A 26,069-nucleotide genomic window follows, 5' to 3' on the forward strand; every position below is an offset into this window, starting at 1 on the left:
GGGAGGATGATGCTGCAGTCCAAGTAATGAGGGAAGGAGAAGAGGGAGCCTGAGGTGTTGAGGATACCCAGTCCTGCTCCCAGCCAGGTGTGTAGCTGTGACATGGCCTCTGCTGTCCTGATAGTCCTCCTGTGGTATCAGTGAGACCCCTGCAAACTGCTAAAAGAACCCATCTTAAGTCCTACAAGTCCTTTGCAGCCCAGGAGGTGTTGCTCCTGCCAGGTTACCAAGAGCCTTGTGGAAAAAGAAGCCCTGGGCTTTCAGCTCCTGCATATCTGCAGCCCAGCTTGTTCACAGCACTCTCAGTTTGTGTGAACTCTCTTCAGCTCATGCTATGAAAGCCTAATGCGGAAGAAAGCAAAAGGAGCAGCTCTTCTATTGCCCAGAGTGTTCCTGCTCTCACCACCATAAATTATGGGAGGGAGAATTTCCCCTGCACAGTCAGGGAGCCTGTGCTCCTCTGCCTCTCAGAAGGGAGTCTGCTAAGATCCTAAATAAGGATCCAAAGATCCGAAATTAAATGCTAAAATCCTAAATGAGAATTAAACAATCCCTCCTGGAGATCTTGAGGCAAGACAAAAGGACAAAGGGCATTCTGGAACTAAGAGGAAGAGAAAAAAGAAGCTTGCTTCCAAGGACTCAGCCCTTATGCACAGTGACGTAGAAAGAAGGAGATTCTGTTTACGGAGGAAGTGAGAAAGGAAATGAGTGTGGGGGAGGGATAAGCAGCTAGCCAAGGAAAGCTGGTCCTTGGGGACAGGGCAGAGAGGTAGGCCTGTTCCCTGGGGAGCTCTCCCTGGAGCAGAAACCTCTGTGGGTGGCTGCAGTGCCTGCGGGCCAGGCTTTGAGGAGACCTCTGTGGGCTGTGCTCTCCTTCCTGCTGCAGCACAGCAGAGCTGGCTCCCTTCCCTCCCCTGGGGGATCCTGGCTGGATGCTTTCAGAATGCTGAATCTGTTCATTCTTGAAGAGCTCAACTTCCCTGCAAAATAAAATGTATAGTCATGGAGTAGGCAACCTAATATTTGGAGGATGTCTTAGGAACTGGAAAACGTCCCATGTGTTTTGTTTCTGCTGCTAGCAGGAACCTGGAGAAACTGATTGGGTCTGCAGCATTGTTCTGCCTGTGGATCAGCACCTCCCAGGCCTTCAGGCAGGCACAGCCCGTGGTAATGCTGCTCCTACACCTCATCCCCCAGTCAGGTCTCAAACCATTCCTTCCTTCCTTTCACGAGGAGTAACCTCCCCATCCTGCTGAGCCTTTGGCCAATGTGTCTGATCAGCTGGCAGCAGGGAAGCTGCAGTGATACCACCCCTGAGGGGCTGCAAAGCCTGTCTTCAGCAACCAGGCTGACATTTCAGCTTCTCTGCATCAGCAGTGAGCACGGATTGCAGCAGAAGAAGAAGGGAAAATAGCAGCAACAGTGCCCAGACTGCTGCCTAAAGTTACCTGGCCTGTCTGAGCAATAGGGCTGGGGCACCAGGGGCTGCCCAGCTGTGGCAGGGTGCCTTCTGTCTGCCCCATGGCCACAGCCTGCAGAGAGGAAAGCAGGCAGACAGGTGAGTGCTGTGAGCCTCTGTTTATCCAGACTCTCTCCCAAGGGCTCGCTGCAGTTCCCTTCCTTTCTCTGCCCTGCAGGGGATGCTTTGTTTTTTTTACCTTAAAAATCTCGCTGTCCTTGAATTCAGAATAGTAGCCAAGGCCAAGGATACAACAACAGGGGCAGGGAAGAAGGTCTTCCTGATTGTTGTCTGATCATGGGAATATCTTTGCATTTCTTGCCCTTTTTACTCTTTTCCATAAAGACAAGCATCTTCCTCTGTTCTCCTCTTTTTCCTCCCATGGCCATAAGCACTAGAAGATGTGATGAGTCTTTGTATTGGAAAAGGCTGAAAAGTGCTGTGTTGGCTCTGGTCAGCAGCACCTGATGCTGGTCTGATTTGGAGTTGTGTGATGGGCTTGCAGAAAGCACCTTCAGCTATCAACTGCAGGGCTTCAGAGCCTGTGCCACAGGGGGCCAGGACAACATCAACCATGAAATGCTGCAGAAGTAGCACTTATTATGTCCTATTTAATAGAGTTTCTGCCCAAAGCCAGAGCTGACCTGCAGCTGAGCAGCAGGGGAGCTGTGTGCAGGCAACTGGCTGGGTTTGGGGTGACTCAGCTTGCTGAGCATGTGTGCCCTCAGGTCTGGTCATTTCCCACCTCCTGCCTGATTTCTCTATCTTACAAAAATATTTGAAGAGCTAACTGAAAGTATGTGCTCAACAGCATGACACAGGGTATGGGTTTCTGTGAACAACCCAGGTTTTCTCTTGAGAAAACCAATGCAGAATGTTTGGGGGAAAAGATTGGATTAGGCTTTACTCTTTTTTCTCATTTGCAGTGTAAGACTTACAATACAGAGCAAAGCCAGCGGCACAAAAGGACAGAAATGGGACTTTGCCAACAGAGAACTGAAGCAAAATGTAACCTCAGCACTGATGATGTCATTTTCCAGATGAGAAGCACTGAAAGGCATTCCCAAGCCATTACAAACACTCTGCTCCTCACCTATCACTTAGGCAGAGCCAACCCTGTGTGTGAGCACTGCAAAGCAAATCTGTGCCAGTGTTCCTGCTGTACCAAGGCTTCTGCATTTGCCTGTGCACCCTGGAGTGTAACTCTTGGCTCTTGTGGCTGGGATGCTCTGGAGTTCACTCCCAGGCAGTTAAAAGGAAACTTGCCTGTCTTTCCAGGAAAATCTCAGGGAAAGCAGTGGGAGGTTTTGAAAACTGATTTCTTTCCACATCTCTGTGCAGAGCAGCAGCTCAGGGCATTATTCTTGCCCTTGACCACACCAGCTAGTGAAATTTCCCTGAGCCAGAGTCCTTCTAGGTGGAAAGGGAGTGGAGTAAGAATGAAACATGTATGTCTGCAGAGAAAACAATTATTGGTGAAAAATCCACCTTTTGATGGGCAATTTTTTTTCCCAAAACCTGTCTCCTTAGAGTTTTTCATAGTAGATAAAAATATGTCCCAGTACAATGAGTGCAAATGGGCTTCTTGCACCTCTAAGGTCCCTCTCCCTTCAGGTGAGGAAGAATTTGAAGGCTTCTGTTGTGTATCTCAGTGAGGATGTGCCACTGATCCTTGCTCCAGCAGAATTAATATTTGCTTCATCTATTTAGAGAGAAATTGGAATCTTCTGCCATCTCAGAGGAACACTGCAGAAGGGTATGGTTAAAATCCAGCATTATGTGGAGCTCCTGGGAAGGCATCTCTCTCCTAATGATGACATTTTTAAAAACACTCTAAAGGTTTGATCTTGGTCCCACTGGGCACTTTGCCATAGATCTTAATGGCTCTGTGGCTGATCTCTTAATCTCCAGTGCACCTGTGCAAACTTGACAGTTTATTGCAATTTCATGCTTTTTGGAAATCGTCTCACACTAACACCATCAGAGAGAGCAATTTTTAAGGTCATTAGCTCAGGACATAGCAAATAAGTACTGAGAGAAAACAATCTGTAAATGTCATATTTGTTTAACACACAAAGTAGCTCCTGAAGAGCAGTTATCCTTATGTCTAGAGACAGCATGAAAATTGCATCCTGTGGCTGGGAAATGTGGATCTGTTGAAAGAGAGAGGAGGATATATAACATGGCTGTTTGTCTTCACTGCTCTCTTCCCTATCACCTCATTGTTCCCCACACATCTGTTGTTTGACTTGCTCAACAATATTCTTAAATTTTTGGACTACAGATCAGGGCTCAAGGAAATAAAGACCTTCAGGTTCTGCTGCTGAGATTTTATAACAGGGTTTTTTGTTGTTTGTTTTTTTTTTTTTTTTCTGTTCGGAGGATAAATAGTACTTTCTAACTACCATTCCCAATAAAAAGAATTGTGTTGAGTGGGAAGTGTTATCCTTTTTCCATCTCAGTATAAAAGACAGGTCCACTGATGTAACCTGCTGTAAATTCTCTCTGAACACAAAAAAAAAAAGAAAAAAAAAAAAGGGAAAAAAATACCAACCAACCCCCCCCCCAGAAAAAAAAAAAAAAAGGCAAAAACAGATGAAACTTTTATGAACTGAATCAAGCCTGTGCCATCAATAGCTCTACTTTCTCTATTGTGTTATGATTCCATGGATAAGAGGCTTTATTCTCTCTGTCACCATCGACCCTTCCTCTCTCCCATTCTCAGCACAGAATCCATTTCCCAGCAGTGCTGGACACATCTGCCTGTGAGACATCACAGATTTACTGATTTAAAAGAAACCCTGACTTTTTTCTGGGTAATTTTTGGAGTATCTGTGGGAAGCCACTTACAATGACTTTCCCATTGGTGAGACTGGAAGAGGGCAACCAAACCCTCAGCTCCTGAGATGAATATTTAGTAAATATTCACCCTGCCCTGCTTTAGCCATCTGACTTGATACATTTTTCAGCTCTGCAAAGACTGACTGTCGTCCCAGGTGAGTCATTTGAAGCACCCAAGTGTTTCTTGGTTGATACACTTGGGCCTCCTAGGGATTAAATACAGTGGTGCCCAAGATAAATGGGGTGAAATGTGCACTGCTTTATGTGCTAAAGGAATACCAGGTTATCAGCAAGCCCAGATAAGCTTCAGTAGTGGATAATTATTACAAGGCATTGTGTCACACTTGGGTTAAGCATGACAAGAATTTCCCCAATGTAAAAAGATGTCAATGTTTGCTGAAAGTATGTGCAATTTCTTGCTTAAAATATTTGTTTGTTCATTCTGGAGTAAGTTAACACTGTAAATTTACATTTCACAATGTAAACATTAGTCCACTAGCTAGTTTTTATATTTTTGGCCAAGTTTCTTTAAATATTAGCCACATGTTTAATGGTTGCTTTATTCATTTCAGTTTCATACATTCCTCTAATTAATCTTACAACTCAGCAGGGTGGTTGAGGCTTGAAGCAGGGCTTCACTCCCGTTACAGTGACGTCTGTTTGCTTTTATCAAGCCCAGTGACTCAGTTTCAATTGATTTGTACATCCAGAGTTTCAGCCACTCTAGGGTGTAGATGCAATTTCAAATAAAGAGACACAAACTAAATGAATATAGAATGGTAGGGGATTCGGCCTCTTTGAAAATTCAGCTTCTGCAAAAGGCTTGAAGTTTTGTCCACTGGAAGTGTGAAATGCCAGGACTGGCCGTTCAAGTGGCAGGTGCAAGAAGTCAAAACCTTCTGGATGCTGAACAACCTGACACTCTGCCATAACTCACCTGAGCAGCAACCCAGACATTGCCACCCAAAATGTGCAGTGACAGCAGCAGGAACAGCTCTTGCACAGGCAGGTTGATTCCGTGTGCTGGGACCGGGCAGGCACGGCTGCATCAGGTGGAATCCCAACCCACAAAGCAGATTCCTGTCTCCAGCAGGGAACACCACCAGCTGCTCTCAGGGAGAATGCTGAAAGTCTGGGAAATAGGGATTTTTCTTAGGAAGAGGAGGGGGATAGGATATTGTTCCTGAGCCCTGTTTGCTCTGGAGCATGAGCTGCCCCCTTGGATTTCAACAAACATTCCTTGGCCACTGCCCCACACTCTGCCAGGAGAAGCCCTGCAGTGTCTCTCCTGCCCCAAAACAGTCCTCAACATCCTGCCCAGTGCAAATGATGCCTTTTTGGGCTACCTAAAAACAGAGACCAGACAAAATTATGGAAAAAAAGCAGTTGACAAAGCCCCTCCAGGGGCTACACCCAAAATCGATGATGGGTCACAGGTTTTCACACTTTTATAGGTTTGGTCCATTTGCACATTGGGGGTTAATATTACAATTACAGCTTCAGGTAATGAAGTCATTGATCCCAAATTTGCTTTCCTCCAACTCAGTTTTGTTTATGTTTCTCAGGCCTGAGACAGTGAGGTGTCCTTGATCCCCAGAACTAGCGAGGAATTGTGTTGTCTGACCAAAATGGGAAAGCAGCAGCTCACACTCTACATGGAGTTTAGAGTTATACACTAAAGAATTGCAGGATTACAAATATATGAAAAGTACAAAAGCCAAAATCCTGAGGCATGACGAGGGCCCAGCCTGCCCCTGGTCTGTGCCACACAGCCCTCAGAGGACCTTGTGGCATCTGTCCCCTGCCTGGGCCCAGCTCTGCCATCCCAGCTCAGCCATGGAGCAGCTCTCTCCCTTAGGGGGTGTTGTAGGTGCTGAGGCATTTTGTGTGAATCCAGGAGCAGCTTAAACAGCTTTGTGGGGGGAAATCCACTGAGCATCACCAGAAGAGCTGTGGGCATTGCAGCTGGCTCAGGAAAGCTGGGACACAGGTATGTTTTTAGGTCCCATTGCTCCAAATACTCCACATCAATACTAGCCAGCCTGAGAACAGGTTGCTGTCTTGTAGGAATGAGCTCTGCAGGCTGCCAGAGCTGTACTGCATCATTTGTAGTCCTATAGTGGAAAAATATTTTCTCTTTCTCATTCTCTCTCATTATTCACATGAACATAACTAAAAAACTGCCATTTTTTCCAGATTTGAATCAAAGGTTTTATAAAATGTCCGTGGCTTTTTTAAAATTTATTTTCTCTGCTAAAAAAAAAAAAAAAGAAAGTAGAAAATATATTCCTATACATATGTATAGGCATGTGAAAATATAATTATATATAACTGTTGAGAAGAATAAGTCCTGCTACCCAATTTTAAGCAAGAAATGGTTCTGTGAAAAGCAAAGAGCAACACATCAATGCTGGTATAAAACAATTGCACAGATTCCTCTGTGAGTTCTGATTGCTGTGTAGCTTTCTGGGAATTCAATATAGCCAGAAACTCAACTTATGGATGGCAGTTTATGGCTCAGAACACCCACTGAATGTGTAGCTGGATTGGTAAATGAGTTCCCATAAAATGCAGAGATTTTTCAAGTGCTGAGTGCAGCCCCTGCTGCTCACAGATCTTCCAGCGTGTCCTGTGGAGAACAGAGCAATGGACACGTGGCACGTGGGGACAATCCTGCATGGCTCGTGTGCATCTCCCCTTCTGCAGCCTGACATCCCGTGATTCACCGACCCTTTGGGGCAACATTTCCCTCTGGAACTGGAGCAGCTTTCAGTGCCTCCAAAATCACTCTGGGAAGCTGAGAAGCAGCTCGCTGAGGACAACACAAATGGAGGTCTGAGGTGTTTGTTGCACCTGAAAACCCCAAACCAAGCAGCCATGGGCTGTAACAGTGTAGGGGGACAGGGTGGGACTGACATCCTGGCAGAACATTCCTCACTGAATTATGGGCCTGAGGCAGGGACCTCATTTTCTCCAGATGACTCTCAGGAAATACCCTCCCCATCAGCTATTATTGCTTAAATAATAGGGAGGGAAGTGCAACTGGCTTGAGCCATATCTGAAGTACTCCACAGGGCACATCCCAAATCTGGTACAGGGCAAGGCAGCTGAGACAACTGATTGTAAAGTCACTCAGTGGGCGTATACAGTTCTCTTTTTGCCTCAGAGTTATGAGGTCATGTGGAAAAATACAGATACTTGTTTAGAAATAGGTAATGCACTGAAAAGAAATGCTACGAAATCTGTTCCTGATCAACATTTGTGCATTGATCTTACTTCAATGATGGGACCTCTAGATAGGAAAACCCACGTACAAATGTTTGCAGGATTAGAATCTTAAACATTAAGTTTCCAGAAAGTCCAGTCCAGGAAGGGAAAAGCCTGTCGAGGGAGAGGTCTGCTGGGATTTGATTTATGAACAGGACATCCTGCTTAGTTCTGAGATCTCGCAGATACTATTCTAGTGAGGCTGCTGGGTTATTGTGATGGCAAAGAAAAGGAGCTCACCCTCTCCCTTGTCTGCCAAAGGCACTCCAACCTGTCTGGGCATCATATCAGTGCTAAACATTTGGCATTTTTTATCATGTTTCATCACCACTGTTTACTGAGCGATGTTTAAAATGCACGGCATGTGTGCAGCTCCCTGCTGGGAGGCTGACATGGCTGCCATTAATTAGTGCCATGCTGTCATCTGTGCAATTAAGATCAGGGTTGATTCTATGACCCAGCCACAGAAGGTGACTGGCCAGAAAGTTGGGGCAAAAGGCAGGGTGAGACAGAGCTCTTGTGAGAGTGTGAGGAGAGGTGGGGTTCTTAGGAGGATATTTCCCACTTCTTCTGGATCACTGCAGCTGCAGCTGCCCTTTCCACAGGCTGTGACATGGGTCTAGCTCAGCCTGTGCACTCAGATTTCCTCTGTGTGGCAACCAGGGTGCTATGGGGATGTGAGAAAGGATGTTTCACTCCCACATCATTCTCTAGCAGGAGATAAGAGACCTCCAAGACATGCTCTGGGGCAATGATGTTGACACATCTTTAAAAAGCTGCTTTGTTCTCTGGGATGCTCCAGCCACTGAAGGACACAGGGGCTGCCTGAAACTGTCCCCTGGCTTTGGCTGGACCTGAGCACTTCAGCACCTCAGGCTGCTTCTCTGCTATTTAACTGAATGATGCCAGAGCACATTCCCAGACATTAAGGCTGAGTTATCTATACTGTCCAAAGCACATCTGTGGTTCCTTCAGATGTTTCCCAGACGTGGCTTGGAAGCCAGCAGAGCCTGGAGACCATTCTTGGTAGACATTTGAGATGAAACTGCCCTAAGCATCTCATGCTGGCTGGCCTTGGTGCCAGAGGACAGAGCTGGGCACATCTGAGACACTGTTCTGGACATGGTCTGGGTGTCTCCAGCTGCCTGTCCTTAGCATAGAAGACTCTTGTTTACAGAGTTGTTGGAAAGGATTTTCTGGTGCTTTAAAGGTCAGTGCTGGAGCTGGCTGTTCAGGATAATACAGTGTAGCTTCATGGGAGCTGGTATGGAAGGAGCTGGGTAAACTCACTTGTCTGGCTGCTCCCTCATACACCAGGGAAGGAAATATCTGCATTAAAAATGGCTAAAGTGTGCTACCTGTGTTTCCTTCTGGCCTTCTGGCCACTGACAAAGCTAACTTTTTAGCTTGTTTTATTCCTGATATGTAATTTATTCACCTCATTCCTTTCTACCTACAACCCCACAGATGAGTGCTGAATATTGTACTTTGTTGGGCACTGCAGAAAATCTCGAGGCCACCCTGCTGTCAGTGGGTTGTTGGGAGGCATAATTCATCCAGCTGCAGATGAGCAGAAGAGTCCTCCAGGGAGATTATCCTCCCTGCCTCATTCATTACCTTGTCACTGGCTGAATCCCTGCAGTTCATCTTCCTGCTTTGTCATTTTCCTGGGAGTCCTGGCACTTCACCTTTACCTCCAGATGAAGGGAGACCAAGGCAGAACCCCCGAGCACAAACCTCCTCGCTGCCTTCTGGAGCTCTCTCTGTCTTCCCATTGCCAGGGTCCAGTTATAGCTGTGTCACCTTTGGAATGAAGAAACTCAGGGTGGGTCTGGCTACCCACAGTTTTCACTTGGAAATCCCCTGTTTCTAACCTTGTAAGTAGCCCCAAAGGTATGTGGGGCTGCTAAAATTAAGAGTCTGACCCAGGGCTGGGACGGGTGACATGACAGCTGCAGAGTGGCCTTTGCAGAGGTTGTTAATCTAACGAGGGGTGGCTGAGCTGTGCCAGCCACACACACTCATCACATCACAGCTGCAGCAGTGCCTGCTGGGGATGTGACCAGAGACCCTCCATCAGTGCTGGACCCCTCCCCAGGGCTGTGTCCAACGTGGGCACAGCCTCAGCTGCGGGGCCATGTGTTGGGGAGGTGGCAAATATTGGGTTTAGAGCACTCTGTCCTGGGTGAAAGAGCACTGCAGCCATGTGACACTGAGTGCTTCACAGAAATAACATTTCTTGGCTCAGGCAGAGAGGTGTGAAAAATTCAAGCTGGTGTTTATGCTGCTCGGTCCCTTCAGGGCTCCTGACTCTTCCCCAGGATTTTGCCCAGTCATCCCATCTCCTTTCCTTTCTCAGCTCTCTGGAGCTGTGGCTGCAGGAATGGCCCACACTTTTGTGGGAAATTATAGCCACTTCCAAAAATTTAAAAAGGTTTATTAAAGCCTTATAAAAATACATCAGAAGACTGAATAGAGAAAACATTACAGCGCTGGGAGCAGAGGATTTTCCCCACCATGTGCTCATCCACACAATGGAGGTTTTGCCTTTTAACCATTTAGCCCCTCCCAAAGTTCTGTCCATCTACTCCTTCTTCACCATCCAGTGGTGGAGTTTACTTCTTTAAATCTTGATAGGAGGTCAGGTGCTGCCATAGTGCCAACCCTCCCAAATGTCCCAAACCCAGGCTGTCCCATAATAACAATGCAAGGGGGGGGTAAAATGTCACTATAAATCTATAAAACTTCTCTGAACATATATACATGATATTTGCCTTTTAATTGTGAGAGTCAACCATGGCATTACTCATCTATCACCCTCTTTAAGCAGGTTTGTGCTCATACACATCTTCTTCCACTCAGGTGCTCCTCTGACTCGGGTAATCCTTTGCTTCCACCTGTTTTGTGCCAGCCTCCTCTGCAGCCCAAAACTTGGCTCTCCTGCCACTTGGTCTCATTATACCCAAACTCTGGGACACATTCTGGTGTCTCTACCCCAAAGTAGGCACAGGGGTGAAAACCACCTCTGCTCTGCTTTCAAAGCTCCAAATGAAGCTTCAAACAGTGAATTGGGATGGGGTAGGTCCCACCAGGGAGGCCATGGAAATACCCCTGTGTTCCCAAAAGTGGATGCACTGGAGAGAGGGTGGATGAGAGGACAAGCTGTGGTGGCAGCACTGGGAGGGGGCAACTGAGAGCCAGAGGGCTCAACTGTCTTCCCTAATCTCATGCAGGGAGCCCGTGGCAAATTGAAACAGCAACTCAGACTCCTCATGTCTGGGTCCCAACCACAAAAGAGCAGCTTTTGGTGTGATGAATGAGGAGAAAGCCCAGTCAAACATGTGCTTTATCAGCTGTCTCTGTCTGGCACAGAGCAGGCTGGGTCCCACACTGGATGTTCTGGGGCAGCCTGGGTGGGAACTGGCGTGGGCTGGATGGGAGGCACTGGGCACTGGCAGGAACATGTGTGACTGGTGACAGGCAGAGGAGATGCCCCTTTTTGTTCACAGGGGATTGTAAGGTGACTTGGAAGTGCTCTGTGGGATTTGGAGCAGCTTTGTTCAATTTCTGAGAGGAAACATGAAGTGTCCTGCCAGAGGAGACTCCAGAAGTGAAATGCTGTGCCCAGACAGATCCTCTGTGGGTGCAAATCTGCACCGTCCCCTTGGTGCCATCAGAGCCACTCTGGCTCCCAGCCCGTGCTCCCAACAATCCTGGGCAGTCAGCAGCACTGGAACAAATTCAGGTGTAATTGCTTCTCACAGGAAAAAAAAAAAAAACAAAACTGTAAGGAAAGGCAGCTCACTTAGGATAAATCTAGGTCTCACTCTTTTTTTTTCCTTGAAGGAAAGCAGAGTTGTGATGCAGAGGCAGTAAGACAGGAATGCCATAAAACAAGCAAATAAGGGTGGAAAAGGGTTTGCCATCTCAGTCTTTTTTTCCCCTACATTCTCCTGCCACACAGCAGCTATCCAAATGGACTTGAAGAAAACCAGAGGGAATGGCTGCATGAACAGCTTTTGAAGGAGCCTGGGCTAGTTCTCATCATCATTATATTGGCGTTTTTTTCACCAATGCTACTCCACTGATTTTCACTGCAGTGACACAGCTGTGAAACAGGCTTAATGTAGTGGAGAATTAAACCTTATGTGTCTAGATTTGTTTTTCAGGGCTGTGCTTTTCTTACAGGGAAAAAAAGTGCCTCGAGTTTAAAGGTAAGCTCCAAATTTTCACCCCACTGTGAAGATTTGCAGATAAAAATCCCATTTAGATGACTTTTATAAACAACTGGAGTGCTCCACAGCAGTAGGATTTAACCTTGGGATGTTCACTTGCTGTAATGTGATTAATGAGCCTTTCCCCATGCATAGCAGATATCTAAGCAATTTTTTGTGTATGGAAGTGGAACAATTGTCCGGCTTTACGCAAATGAGGAGCTACTTCAGTGTCTGCCCTGTGAAGAGACTTCAGTTTCAATGGGCTTCAAGATTGCACTTTTGTGTTAAGTGGAGCTGTGATCTTTTTCCAATGAGTGTTGCTATGCAGGGCCAATTTGTGACGTCCATTATTCTAAAATAAGTAACTTCCACACAGCAGAAATATGCTCCACTTGCACTGCTAATCTCTCATACAAAGGCGTGTTTGGAAGAAAAGTTATTTATTGCAAGTAATAAATGCAGGTTCTCAAAAGCATTTATAACTTAGTTTCCAGAGCACTCCAGTTTGAAATAATTTCCTTTCAATTTTCTATATTTTCAATCTCTTTCCTGGCTGTTTTAGACCATATATTGCATACTTAATTATTCTCCGAAGGAGAATCTCAGCCATTGAAAATGGGATGTACTTAACAAAATTCTTCACGCAAGAATCTGTTCTTCAGGGTTCAACTATGACCTGTTATATGAAGGGAAATGTGACTGTGTTAAATATGAATGTCATGTTGAGGTCTCCTGCCTCACCTACAAATGGTTATAGAGCTCACCTGTGTAGTTTATGAGCTCTTCTCAGGCACTGATATAATTGTCCTTTAAATGTCCTCTAGTGGAAAATGCAAATTGTAGTTGACACTCACCCAGTTTTTCTGAAATTACAGAGAGCTGGGGTGCAGTGGGATTTGCAGTTGGCTCATCTGGTTTTTTATACCTTACCTTTCCGTCTAGATAAGTTGCATCACTAAGAGCAGAAGGGTTTAAATTTGTCCCAGAAGGACCCAGAAACCTTAATTTCATTGGAAACCACGTGAGTCACCAGCTACTGAGGACTCCACTTACTTGAGATGTTTGCATGGGTTTTTTCAGGCTGTCCTTAAGTAGGAAAAATGCAAATATATCAGTATTTGGGAGAATTTCTATAAATAATTCAACTTTTTTTTTTGTAGCTTTGACCATCAGGTGCCACGGGACTGGGAAGTACAAATGAATAACTTCATGGCAGCAATAAAATGAGTGTCTTGCAGTCCTGTTGAACTCCTTGTTTGAGACTGGCTGAGAGATCCTGACCCTTTTCCCTGCCCTAGCAGCAGCTGGCTGTGGCTGTGCAGCTGCACAGTGGGACAAGGGCTGGCTCCATCCTGGTTGTGCAAAGGGTTTGCATACAGGATGAACTACAGCTGCATCCCTCTCTTGTTTCATAATCATGAACGAATTTATAGTCATCCAAGTAGGTCTGAGGATAATTAGCCGAGTGGAAATGAATGTTTCTAGCAAATAATTCATGTGCTTAAAATCCCTACTTGTCCTGTCTGTTTGACTTGCTGATGCCCCTTAGGAATGGGAGGAGCTGCAGGTGTTCCTGTCATCTCTCCGCCTTTGGAGGGAGGGAGAAGTAAGAGTTCAAAGTTGGAGTTAAACCACTATGGTTATACTGAAGTCACAAAAAATCTCTGTGTCTCTAGTGGAAATATCCACATTTCCCTCTCATTTTCAAAGTCCTTCCAGGATTTCATTCTTTCTGGCAGACTGTGTTAATCAAAAGAGGTTTCTCTCTGTTCTCTGAAAGACCTTTTGTTTGACTGCTTTGTCACCTGAGGAAACACTTCTCCATAACAAGTTTTCCTTGAATTGGCTTGGTTTGATTTTTATTTCATCTTATAACCCACAACAAAACTTTAACCTCAGTGTAACCAGTTTTCACAAAGTTCCCTATGAAATACAGGGCAAGCTGTGTTGACTGCATGCTGTGGGAGTGGGAAATGAAAGACAGCCAGTCCCTTAGCAAGGTGTAAAACCTGTGTGGGACTCAGGTTCAGCAGCTGAGCTCATGGAGTGCAGGCACTGGGCTGTGAGATGGGAATTGTCCATGGCAGACTGCAGAGCACAGATTTCCCTCTGCAGCCAATTCCAAGGCATCCACTCATTGCTGTTTCAGCCCGTTATGACATGTGTGATGCTGCCTAGTTGGGATGTGCTATTACATTGCTTATAGAAGCAATGTAATAGCACATCCCAGCCAGGTGCCTCTGGAAGCCAGAATTTTCTGGGGATGGTTACCTCCCCAAAAATCAGGCTGCTCTGATCACAGTTTAAAGGAAGATTACAAAAAGCTTTGAACTAATCCCTAAAGTTGTGGCTTGCTTCTCTTTCACCTCCCTCCTCGGGACACATTTCCAGTGTGAAGCTGGTATTGGTGAAACGCCTGTGCCCTGGGGGAGGCACCCTGAAGTGAGTCAGGAATTTGCTGTGTGTGTGCCTAGCACACTGCAGCCATGCCTGCTCCATCCTGCTGTCCTCAATTTCCATTTGTGCCACTGGGAAGAGAGAAAAAAGCTCTTCCCCTGATGCTGTCACAAGTAATATGCTGTCCAGACTGGCTGCATGCAGGAGGAGAGGGAATGCCTCTCCTCGCCAGGGCTTGTGCCATTCCCTGGGGTGCTGATCAGCATCCATGCTGACCTGGATACCTGGGAATGACATAGAAGACAAACCTCACTGATGTAACTGTAAAGAAAAAAATCCTTTAAGCATCATACTGTGGTCACTGGTTGTTCCAGGAGATGTTTGAAGCCCTTGAGCAGGGGTTCCACACATCCCCATGAGTATCTGCAGAATTGCTGGATTCCCTCATGCTGCCAAAGTTTGAAGTTAACTCACTAGAATGTTTTTGGGCTTGTTCTGGAGGCTGGAAATTCAGCTACACTCCCATAAAACTTGAACTCTTACCTAGGGGTTGAGTTAGCAAGTATAAAGAATAGCTCAAGTTAGTTGGCTGATCCATTGGAGAGGTGCTCTGGTTTTTTTTACAGCTATTTATGCAAGAGTGTGGACACATGTATATACACACAAAGAAGAAATATGGGCCATTCCCTTGGCCTCATCCCACTTTCCATGAGCAGAAGTGCTGCCCTGGAAGCCGTAGCCATTCACGTCTCACAATCTGCCACCTGTCAGAGCAATCTGAGATTTGCTGGTGACAACTGAGTGCTAATGTCTGCCATCCCTGCCCTGCAAATAGCCCAGGCATTCCAAGTCCCAGGCCCCTGGCCCTTGGTCAGCTCTCCTCCCTGGGATTAGTTCAAACTCAGTCAATCACCCAGAATCATTTGGAGTGATTCACTCTTAGCAGTATCTTCAAAACTCACTGAAACTTCAGGGGGAAAATGAGTCATTTCACATTATAGAAAGTCATATCTTGCCCTTGGTATTTCTATGTATACATGAGTGATAATCATTTATTTTTAGATCGATTTCTCCAGCATAAATGCTGCTTCCTTTGATAAAGGCCATCTTGAGAGCCACTGCTAATAATCTGCTTATTGCAGAAAAGCTATAGGAGTTCATTTATTTATTCATGCGGTTGAATGACAGAGAGCCACAGCAGTGGCTGATTGTTGGGAGTCAGCCTGCAGACAGAGGCCCTGTTGCTAGGTTTATCTGCCCAATATGTGTTCAATAATGCAGTGAAATCATCCCCTTTCTGGCATTTGCTCTCTGCTTGAATCACTTGGGTCTGCCTCTGAGACCGTCTGGCGATGACGCAGAAAATCCTGGCTTTTCAGGGGAAGCCATTAGACAAGGTATTTGTCACAGGGTCCTGGAGAAGATCTTGGCACTGGATAACCAAGACCAAGCAAAGGGATAAAGCAGAGCCTCAGGCCTCATTAGGTGCTATCAGCATCCCAAGGAGCCAAAGCGTTCACCACAGCAGCCGTGGGTGGACGTGGTTTTGGTCCAAGCTCACCCACTGTGCCTGTGCCACCCACAGCACGTCTGTGCTGGGACCTGTGGCTGGTTTGGGATGTGCCAGGCCTGATACTGCACCCAAAGCTTCACCTGCAGCACCCTCTGGATAACAGCCTGGCTTGCTCTGTGCCTGATGCAGCAGCTCCTGCACTGGGGTCACCTGGCCTCGCCTCACCCACCTTGGCCCATGGCAGGTCCATCCCCTGCCGAGTCCGTGTGAGGAGGGCAGCACAAATTCCATGGTAATTCCCAAGGGGTCCAGCTCTTGGGCAAGCACAAACTTCCATCACCTTCTCATGTTTCAGCAGAGAAAGGCAGGGAACACCATCTGGCCAAGAGAGGCATTTCAGAGCCCTGCCTGAAGGGACATGGGACAACTTTCTGCTGCACTTCAACATCTTTACAAAAACTCTCTTCAGTTTTATACACATATGTGTGTAAATGTATGTTTCCATTCCAGATAACATGCAAAATGATATTTAAAAATCCAAATGCATAGCTATGTGTCACAGAGAGGAATTTGCAAATTTGCAGTTTGTTGAGATTTTTGCTTGCTGCCCCCGCACCCCCAAACTGAAGAGGATTCGGATGTAATTCCATAGTGTAGTGGCTTTCAGCCCAGTCTCAGATAATTTTATCAGTGAACCTAAAATAACAGCAACCTTTACAAGAGGGGATCTGTGTGGCTCAGTAGCCAGTTGCTGAACACCTGGGGGAGTTCCCCCTATGCCCATCTGCAGTGGCAGGATCCCATGTCACAGCCCCCAGCAGGGAATGTGTTCCCACAATTTGGAGCCTGGCCCCTGGGTTTGGGCTGTATCCCTGCAGAGGAGATGTGCAGTGTCCTCAGGCACAGAGGGGAGCAGGGGGGAAGCTGAGCAGTGCAGGCAGGGCGTGCTGCCTGTGGATGAATTTCTGTCTCCTCCCAGGGCAGCACAGTGGGTCGAGCTGTCTCCTGTGCCAAGCTTGGCCAGTGCCCTTCTCATTTGAGCCTCCTGCCCTGTAGCATATATTTCTTGGGAAATTCTAAGTGCCTTTGCCCTTCTGTTTTTCCCTCCCCACTCCTCTCCTGGCTCTCCCCTGGCCTGCAAGGCCAGAGTTCATCCCTGCTCTGGAGCTTCTCTGTGGGTCTTGTTCCCCAAGAAGTTCCCCAGAGACAGTTCCCTCTGCAACCAATAAAACCTGGTCCAAACTGTGACTTGCCCTCCTTCCCATCCTCCAACTGTTAAATGCAATTTTGGATATAAACTATCCAGATTAAAGAGACAACTGAGACATTTTACTATCATGCTGGCTCCTAAGTTAGATAAATACTATAAATTGTGGAGCCAGACTCAGCTCTGACTGAACTTTCACATCCAGCTTTAGTTTGATGTTGAAATAAGGTGACACCCCGATTTCAAGAGTACTGACTTATCCCCTGTTGGTGTTTATGTAAAGAGAGTTCAGCTCATGGCCTTCTTCCTGCATCATGGAAATACATTGTGACTCCAAGTGGTGTTTTCCTTCTCTATGTTTCACTGTTCACCAAACGTTTGCAGGGAAAACAGGGCTCAGGCAGCATCTGTGTAGGAGCTGTTTGAGCACAGATGTTACATCACTTTGGCTCAGGATGACAGAACATAATTATCAGAAAACATTTCTAAGTAACATGCTCATTGTCTGCTCTATTTAAAATGATTTCTGGCAAATTATCACAGGCAAAAGACCAGCCATCATCTTATGGCAGGAGAGATGTGTGTGATGAATAAGCATGGGAAGGGCCCGAGTGAGAATCAAGCCTGTGAGACGTCTGTCTTCTTACAGTGAAGCTTTCTTCCTAGCTAGCAGAGAAAAGAAGGAAAACCAAGGGAACAGACAGGCTGTGTATGATGGAAGATGTGACATTCAGTGGTTTGGCCGTTTTTACTGCAGCAGCAGAACATTCTCAGCTGGCTTAGGAGAGGAAGTAAGGCAAGTACTTTGCATGCCTCCATTAGGACATATTTATGTTTTATATGACTGGATGACATAAACCACTAGTTCTCATCTCTTTCTGGAGCTGTGAAATCTGGCTGTGTTCATGCTGCACCAGGCCTGCTGGAAGTCAGCACATCAGTGAGGATCTCTGTTGTTTGGCAACCATGGCCATAGAAATTACCAAAACAGACAGCACAGTGTAGTGCTGCTTGATATTTTCCCTGCCTTGCAGTCCAGCTGCAGAGCACACTTTACCATTCTCCCTGTCCAACACTTCTGGCAGAGACAGAAGCTTTTCAAATATTTTAAATTATTGCTTTTGTAGTCTTCAACGTTTTTAAATCCTTTATGACTGGAACATGTTGCCCAGAGAAGTTGTGGATGCTCCGTCCTTGGAAGTGTTCAAGGCCAGGCTGGACTGGGCTCTGAGCAGCCTGGCTGAGTGGAAGGTGTCCCTGCCCATGGCAGGGGGTTGGAACTGGGTGATCTACAAGGTCTCTTCCAACCCAAACCACTCTGATTCTGTGACAATTCTATGATTCTATGATTCTAAGATCATCTTGCTTGACCTTTGTATGATGGAAGAATTTGAATTTTATCCTCCAGTTCCAAAAACCAAGTGAGCTTTTGGTTGAACAGAGTCTTTTGTAGAAGTTTTGCCAGATGTAAAGGAATTGTGTGATGGTCTTGTTAATGAGTCCCTTGACTGCCTGTGCTCGGTACTGGATGTCTGCCAGAACACTCCTTTTCTCAATTCAGTTTCTCTGCTCCCTTTGCCAGTCCCTTGCCTGGTTTGATGAGGAACTATCTCCACTTTGTACAGCTCCCTTGGCAAGGCACCCGGACGCTTCCCTCTGGAGAGCTGGTAGAGATCCTGACTGAGATCTAATGGGTGACAACCTCTGGCAGGGACCATTCCCACCACAACTTGACAGATGGGGGGATGTCTCTGTGACTGGAATTCCACAGAAGGCTCCATGGCCATGTGCAGGCTTGTGTTCTTAGGGCTGGCCTTGGCAGGTGCTTACCTTGTCTGTGTGGTGTGAACATGCTCACCTCCCATGAAGTATCTGCTGGTGGAGGACATTCTGTGTCCCTCAGGCAGCCTTGGGTCATCAGCTGGTGTAAAAGGAGTTTCCTGACACCTGGAGTGACCTGTCCCTGCCAGGCAAAGGGCTGCTGTGTTCAACAGGCCACCCCAGGGGTTGCCTCTTGGCCAGCCAGCAGCCAGTTTGAAAATAATTAAGGAATCCTGGGCAAACTGCAGATGATTTGTTGGGCAGCTGTGATGGAGTAATATGAGGGAAATGGAAGGCAAGAAAGAGGACAGTATACACTTAGAAATAATTCATATTATTTATTTCATTACAGCTTGTTTGTTGATTTTTGTTGTTTGGGGTTTTTTTTTTTCTCTAAAACAACTCTGAAAGTCTTAATTGCAAAGAAGCACGATGTATTTACCAACAGCAGAGCACACAACTGTTTGTTGAGCTGTGGCATTTTTAGCTACTGCTCCCTTGAGCTGCTGCTGAGACATTGAGAAATGCTTGTTTAGTGGCCTTAGAGTTGTGTGTTTTAGTCAACAAACTTGGCTGCTCTGTCAAGTTAAGGTGACCTTAAAATGCAATAACATTAGACTATTTGGTTTTGCAACATTAATGTAAGTACTTTTCCTTACAAACAAGAAGCAGCTATAAAAAGGACTCAGTCTGTCCTGAGTGTGCAATTGTGCTCCTTCCACAGGGACAGCCTTTTCCAGAAAAAAACCCTAAATTACCATCTGGCTGAAGCCTGTGGAAATATTTCCATTCACTTCAACCAAATCCAGATTTGGCACAACAACAGAATAAGTTCTGGGTGTCCACATTCCCTGTCTCTCCCAGATGCACAAACATGAATTTTGGCCCTCTATATTTATTATTAATGCAAATCCCCAAGCACTCCTAAACTCTATAACCAGAAAATCAAGGGGCAAATCCTAAAGCTCTCCCATTAGTTCAGATATCCTTTTTCCCCTGAAAGACAATTGTCTGTGCCATGGAAGCATGTTAGCAGCTCTCCCTGTTGTATGGACTATAACCTCTAATCTGCATAAATATCCTTAAATTTAGGTCACTTTTCCCATTAAAGCCCTGAGAAAAACAGGAAGAAGGAGAAAGAGGAGGAGGTCTCAGGACTCCAGTGGTCAGAACAGAAAAGCAAAAACTGAAGCAAACCAGGGACATCTATTTCCCATGGAAAATTATCAAAACATAAGTTTTCCAATCCCATTCCTGATGCATCCATAGTGACTGTAGAGATAAGAGGTGTGTGTGTGTGAAGGCCTTGGGAGGACTGAGGTAAAAAAACAAACAAAAGAAAAAGCCCACCAAAAAACCCCCATAAAAGCTGTATGCAAATGACTTCAGAGCTATTTGTGACATTGACAGCATTTCTTTACTCCTGAAACAATAATGGGAATAAAGTGGGAAAGTGGGCGGAAAAAGAGGAAGTGAAACAAATGGAATTTTGGCAGCAGAATATATCAGGAGCACTTAGGTACTTTTGAAAATGTTATTCAAATTTCCCAAGTAGCTGAGGCCATGGCTCAATGAGATCATAAATCAACTTTCAGGGCACTTAGCACTGACCCAAATCCATTACAACCACACAACACAAGACTTGGAGCTGCTACTTGAATCCCTTTGCTGCATCTCATTCACCAGACAAAACATCTTGGGATGGGTTAATGTCATTAAAGCAGCTTTCAGGCAAACCAGGTGCTCTGTGTCCTCCTGAAGGTGGCACGAGGCCAGGGTGACAGGGTAGAGCTGCACAGACACTGGGCCATGGGTTGTGGCTTATGCAATGGAGAGGCAACAGTGTGAGTGTGACTGCTCAGCTCAGCTTTGTCCTGCCAGGGGAGAGCAATGGGATTTGGGAAGCTCCTTGGTCCCCAGCCTCCACTGAAATAAATGGATTGGGAAAGTGGGATCTTTTTAAAACACCTCTGGGTGCCCTCACTAATGTGCCCCCTGGTGCTGAATTCTCACCAGAAACCACTCGAATTGTGAAATTTCTCCGTCATTTCCACAGACTTGGACATCACCTTCCCCTGTGGTCCATGCTCCCCTGGGCTGGACCAACCTGCTCATCCCCCAGGGATGCCTTTGGCTGGCACTTTGGAAGATGCCATGAAGAAAATTTAGGACTAATTCACAAGGGCTTCCAATACACAAGGTCCAAGGATTTTCCTGGTGGAAGGGATGAGGAACTAGGGAAGCTGCACCTGACTGAACCCCACCCTTCCCTGGCCCAGGGTCAGGGCTGTGGAGCACAGGGAAGGCACCACTGGCAGAACCTGGATTCAGATCTGACCCTTCAGCCCGGGACAGGCTCTCATGGAAGCTCAAAGAGGAAAAGGAGGAGCCTCTTTAATACCTAGCAGGAGGTGAGCAACCTCAAGGTTTCCTTCAGCAATCTCTAGATCTTGGAAACTGGTAGGATGAATTTTGGGGTGCTCTGCAGAGCAATTACATGATGAAAGGGACCTTGGGGTAGGAACTCCAAACTGAAAGAGAATAGGAACTCTAAACTGAAAGAGAGTAGGTTTAGATTAGATGTTAGGAAGAAATTCTTCCCTGTGAGAGTGGTGTGGCCCTGGACAGGTTGTCCAGAGAAGCTGTGGCTGCCCCAACCCTGGGATTGTCCAAGGCCAAGTTGGACAGGGCTCTGAGCAACCTGGGAGAATGGAACATGTCCCTTCCTATGGCAAGGGGTTGGAACTGGATCTTTGGTCCCTTCCAACCCAAACCATTCTATGACTTTATGATTCTAACTTGGTTGCTGTGAGAAGCTCCAAGGAGAGTGAGGCACAGAGAGAAAATACCTCCTTCTGAGGAGTTTTCTAACATGAAGATGAAAGATTTTGCACTACAACAAGCAGAGGACCTTGAAAGAAGAGTTTCAAGGCAGGAAGCAAAAGCCCCCAAGGTCAGCAGGGGTCCATAAGAGCCATTACTTTGCTGTGTCAACGTGGCAGTGATGCAAGGTCAGGTGAGGCTGGCTCTAATGGCACCCAGCTCACAGGATGCCTGGGGAGCCAACGTGAAAGGGGCACTCCAAGTTGCTAATGCCTTCATCTGGGTCAGCAGCTAATAGTCAGACACTGATTCACAGAACTTCCCTTCCCTGAGAGGCCCTGTAAATAGATGTATTTTTTTAAACAGTGAGGAAGTGAGCAGCCCTGCTGAGGATTAAGTGCTCCCCATGTCTGACCTCAGGCATGCTGGCGTTGCCCCAGCCCAAGCTGCCTCAGGCACTCTTCTCCAGCTTTCTCCACATTTCTCCCTCATCCTTTCCCCCACTCCTTCCTCTCCTCATGTTGGGGCTATCCAAAATCAAATTCCTGCTGGAGTAGGGAACAAGTGTTGAAATCCCTTTTTATTTTTTTTTTTTTTCTGTGAAATGCAATTCTTGCTCACTGGTCATCTGATTCTCAGAATATCCCCTGCTGGATGGACCCCTTGCCCCTTTCCCTGATCCCAGCCCTGCACAGCTGCACAAAGAGGTCAGTGAAGTTGCAAAAACAGCTTTTCCCCCAAGGCTTGGTCTGGCCCTGAAGGCCCCACACTGGTGCCAGTTCCTGTGCTCAGGAGATTCCTGCTCACCACAGCTCCAACTGGCTGGTTCAGAGGTTGGCTGGAGCCCACTCACACTTTCTGGGGGCTATTTCAGTTAGAACTTTAAATACTGCAAGAGACGCTCAACAAATTTCAGCAGGATCCTTTAATCACAGCCATGAAGTAGTGGAGTTTTCAGTTCTTGGAGAAGTAGGGAATGGGATCAGCAGAACTGCCACCTTGAATTTCTAGAGGACAAGCTCTGGTCTGTTTAGGAGTCTGGTTGACAGAATCCCTTGGGAGGCAGTCCTGAAGGTCAAAGAGGTCCAGGAAGACACAGAGATTCTTAAGAAGGAAATCCTAAAGGCACAGCAGGAGCAGGCCATCCATCCCCATATGTCAGAGGATGAGCCAGAGGGGGAGAGGACTGGCCTGGCTGACCAAAGAGCTTTGGCTGGAACTCAGGGAATAAAGAAGCATTTATGACTTTTGGAAGAAGGTGCAGGCAACTCAGGAGGACTACAAGGGTGTTGTGAGGTCATGCAGGGAGAAAATCAGAAAGGCAAAAGCCCAAATAAAACTTAATAATTGTCTACTGCTAGAAAAGACAATAACAGTTGTTATTGTCTTATATAGTTGCTTATATATTGTCTTATATAATTGTTTCTATAAATACATTATCAGCTAGAGGAGGTCTAAGGAGACTCTCCATCCTTTCTTGGATTTGGGGGAAAATACTTAAAGCCTCCTTTGCCTTAGTCTTTAGTAGTCAAACCAGTTGTTTTCTGGGTACCCTAATTTGGAAGACAGGGAGCAGCATGAAGATCCATAATCCAAGGGGAAATCACCAGCAACCTACTGCAAGACTTATAGACATACACAAGTCTGCACAGGATTCATCCAAGGGGCTGAGGGAGCTTTCCAAGCCACTTCCCATAATTTACCCACAGTCCTGGTTAACTGAGGAAGTTCCAGTTGCCTGGCAGTCAGTAAATGTGCTGCCCAGCTGAAAGAAGGACCAGAAGAAGGATCCTGAAGTCCAGGTCTGTCAGCCTGACCTCGGTGCTGTGAAGGTCATCAGGCAGATCATCCCAAGTGCCATCATGTGGCACCTGCAGGACAACCAGGGGTCAGGTCCAGCTGGCATGGGTTTGGGAAGGGCACGTCCTGCTTGACAAACCTGATCTTCTGTGACCTGCTTAGCAGGCTAGGGAAAGGCTGTGGATGTTGTTTGTACTGGATTTCAGTAAAGACTTTGATGTAATTTCCCACAGCATTCTTCAGGAGAAACTGGCTGCTCATAGCTTGGGAAGGGTCTGGAGTAAAAGTCTGACCAGGAAGTGCTGAAGGAGCTGGTGGTGTTCAGTCTGGGAAAAAGGAGGCTCAGGTGGGACCTCCTCACACTCCACAGCTCCCTTACAGGAGGTTGTGGCCAGGTGAGGGTCACTCTCTTCTTCAAAATAACTAGTGACAGGAGGAGAAGCAATTATCTCAAATTGTCCCAGGTGAAGTTTAGGTTGGATATCAGGAAAATTTTCTTGATGGCCAAATATTGGAACATAGGCTGCCCAGGGAAGTGGTGGAGTCACCATCCCTGGAGGTGTTTAAAGGATGTGTAGGTGTGGTGCTTGGGGACATGGGTTAGTGGTGGCCTTGGCGATGCTGGGTTAATGGTTGGACCTGATGATGTTGATGTTCTATGATTCCATGATTTGGGTCTCACTATTTCCTGCTTTCCATCCCCAATCGCTGTCCTCCAGAGCCCAGTCATTTCTGTAGAGGACATGTCCTTCAGGGCAATATTTTATGCCTTTCTTGATGCCTTTTATTTATCCATTAATGTAAACTCTGTCTGTGACAGGCTTTTAGCATGACTGTTTCTGTGATAAGTTGTTTACTTCTTTTCTTTTCCTTTGGGTTTTGCCTGTAACAAAAATGATTTACCATTGGGAAGCCTTTCCTTGCCTGTTTTTTATCCCAAATTTTCTGCCTCTTGTCATCTTTTTTTTTTTTTTAATTTCTCTTAGACTTACCTCTTTGTATGTTTGCCACTGCATTGGTCTCCTCAGCCAAGCTGACATTTTTCTGTGCAAAAGTGATTATTTCCCAAACCAGGTTAGGTAGATCAGGAAAGTAAGCAGAGTAAGCAGAATTTAGACCAGCAGAAGAACACAGCTTTATTTTATTCAGGGAGAACATTAAGATAAATCTTCCAAATCACCCCCCTCTAAATATAAGCTGAGTCTTCTGACATAAATCAGCCAATTTATCTGCTGCTAAAGGCTTTGTAGTGTAGGCAAGTGCTCCAAGTGGAGCTGGCTGAAGTGCTGGTGGTTTGACTCGGTTGCTGCACATCAGGTTGATAAGGTCACTGCTCCCTTCGTGCAGCTTTTCTGCAGGTTCATGCAGATCCCCAAGGGAGAGATGCTCTGCAGTGAACCTTTCTGCATTTGTTGTTCTCACATCCTGGGTGTCTTCTGGCAGCACTCATAATTTGCATCATTGCTCAATTCAAGGCTCTCGTGTTCTCAAGTCTCTTTACAGGCAGGGTGGGATGTGGCTGGTGGAGCTTGGGGTTGTCTGGGCTTGAGTGGAGTGAATCATCCTCACAGAGTAATCTCCCTCTGCCACTGATGCTGAACTGCTGCAAGCTGTTCCTACTCAGCAAAGCACATAAGCCAATTTCTGGCTCCATTTCCATTCAGCAGAACATTTAACTGTGAGTTTAATACTAAATTCATGCTCAAATCCCTTCACTTATTAATGGGTTTAGGTGAATGTCCACTCTGCATCACTGAATGAGGCAGGGATTAATTGCAAAGAGAGAGGAGCTCTGCAGAGCTGGGTTCAAGCAGAAAACTCCCATCTAAGGCTTCTCTCCCCACCAGCTGTGCATCCAACACAGGGTAAATCCCAGGGTAAAGTGTTGATACTTTAATCTTGCTCATCAAGGGATATTTTTATGGTGTTGGATCTGCCTGGTGAAAGAGCCTGTGAGGTGGCTCAGGACCTCGGTGAGCCTCTCAGCTCTGCTGGAGTGGGAAGGGTGATGGCAGCTGGGTGTGGCATTCAGAGGCCATCCCTCTACACACCTGGCTCTTCTCATCTCCAGCTTCAGGCAGCAGAGGTGGAGGATGCACACAAAGCACAGTGGGCTGACATGACAGCTTTCCCTTAGCAGATGGCACACAAGCTCAGGAAGGGTAGAAGTTGAAATATTCACTTGCTGCAGTGTGTTTGCAGAGGGGAGGAGGTGACAGCTCCCTTTATACGCTGCACAAGTGCAGACTGGGCAGGGCACATGCTGCTCTCTGTGAAGGGGATCTTCATTTCTGTAAAGGACATTCCTCTCTCACTGTTTACTCATTATAGAAAACGGTGAATTGAAGATGCTTTTAGAAGCATGTTGTCTTCACAAAGTCCTATAATTTAGACATTTCTCTTCCTTTGTTGCAGGAGATTACATAATATTTATGAAAGTCCTGGCACATGCTGTTCAGATGTTGTGGATGCTCCATCCCTGGAAGTGTTCAAGGCCAATTTGAATGGGGCTATGAGCAACCTGGTCCAGTGGAAGATGTCCCTGCCCATGGCAGGGGGCCTGCAACTGGTGATTTTTAGGTTCATTCCAAGCCAAACCATTCTGTGATTCTTTAATTCTATGGCTGATGCTGTCAATCTCTGAGTGCTGACAAAGACCACAACTCTGTGGGCACAGATCAAGCTCTCAGTCTTTGTACCCCACTTTTCCCACCTTTATAATGG

General features: G+C 46.3%; 1 protein-coding gene across 5 annotated transcripts in view; it reads left to right on the plus strand.

Annotated features, from left to right (window-relative positions):
• Positions 1-26,069, plus strand: part of HSF2BP (heat shock transcription factor 2 binding protein) — a 97,092-nt gene that overhangs the window by 37,696 nt on the left and 33,327 nt on the right. The window contains exon 8 of one of the 5 annotated variants that reach the window (XM_085586536.1): positions 2,386-13,904. The exons of 3 other annotated variants lie outside the window; for them this stretch is intronic. In XM_085586536.1, the coding sequence (XP_085442662.1) occupies positions 2,386-2,390 (5 nt within the window). In that variant the 3' untranslated portion in view covers positions 2,391-13,904. Of the gene's footprint in view, positions 1-2,385; positions 13,905-26,069 lie in introns of those variants that run through there. One more of the 5 variants, XM_085586496.1, reaches the window with a different exon arrangement.

This window comes from Lonchura striata, chromosome 1 (assembly GCF_050655825.1).
Source record: "Lonchura striata isolate lonStrDom1 chromosome 1, ASM5065582v1, whole genome shotgun sequence".
NCBI lineage: Eukaryota > Metazoa > Chordata > Aves > Passeriformes > Estrildidae > Lonchura > Lonchura striata.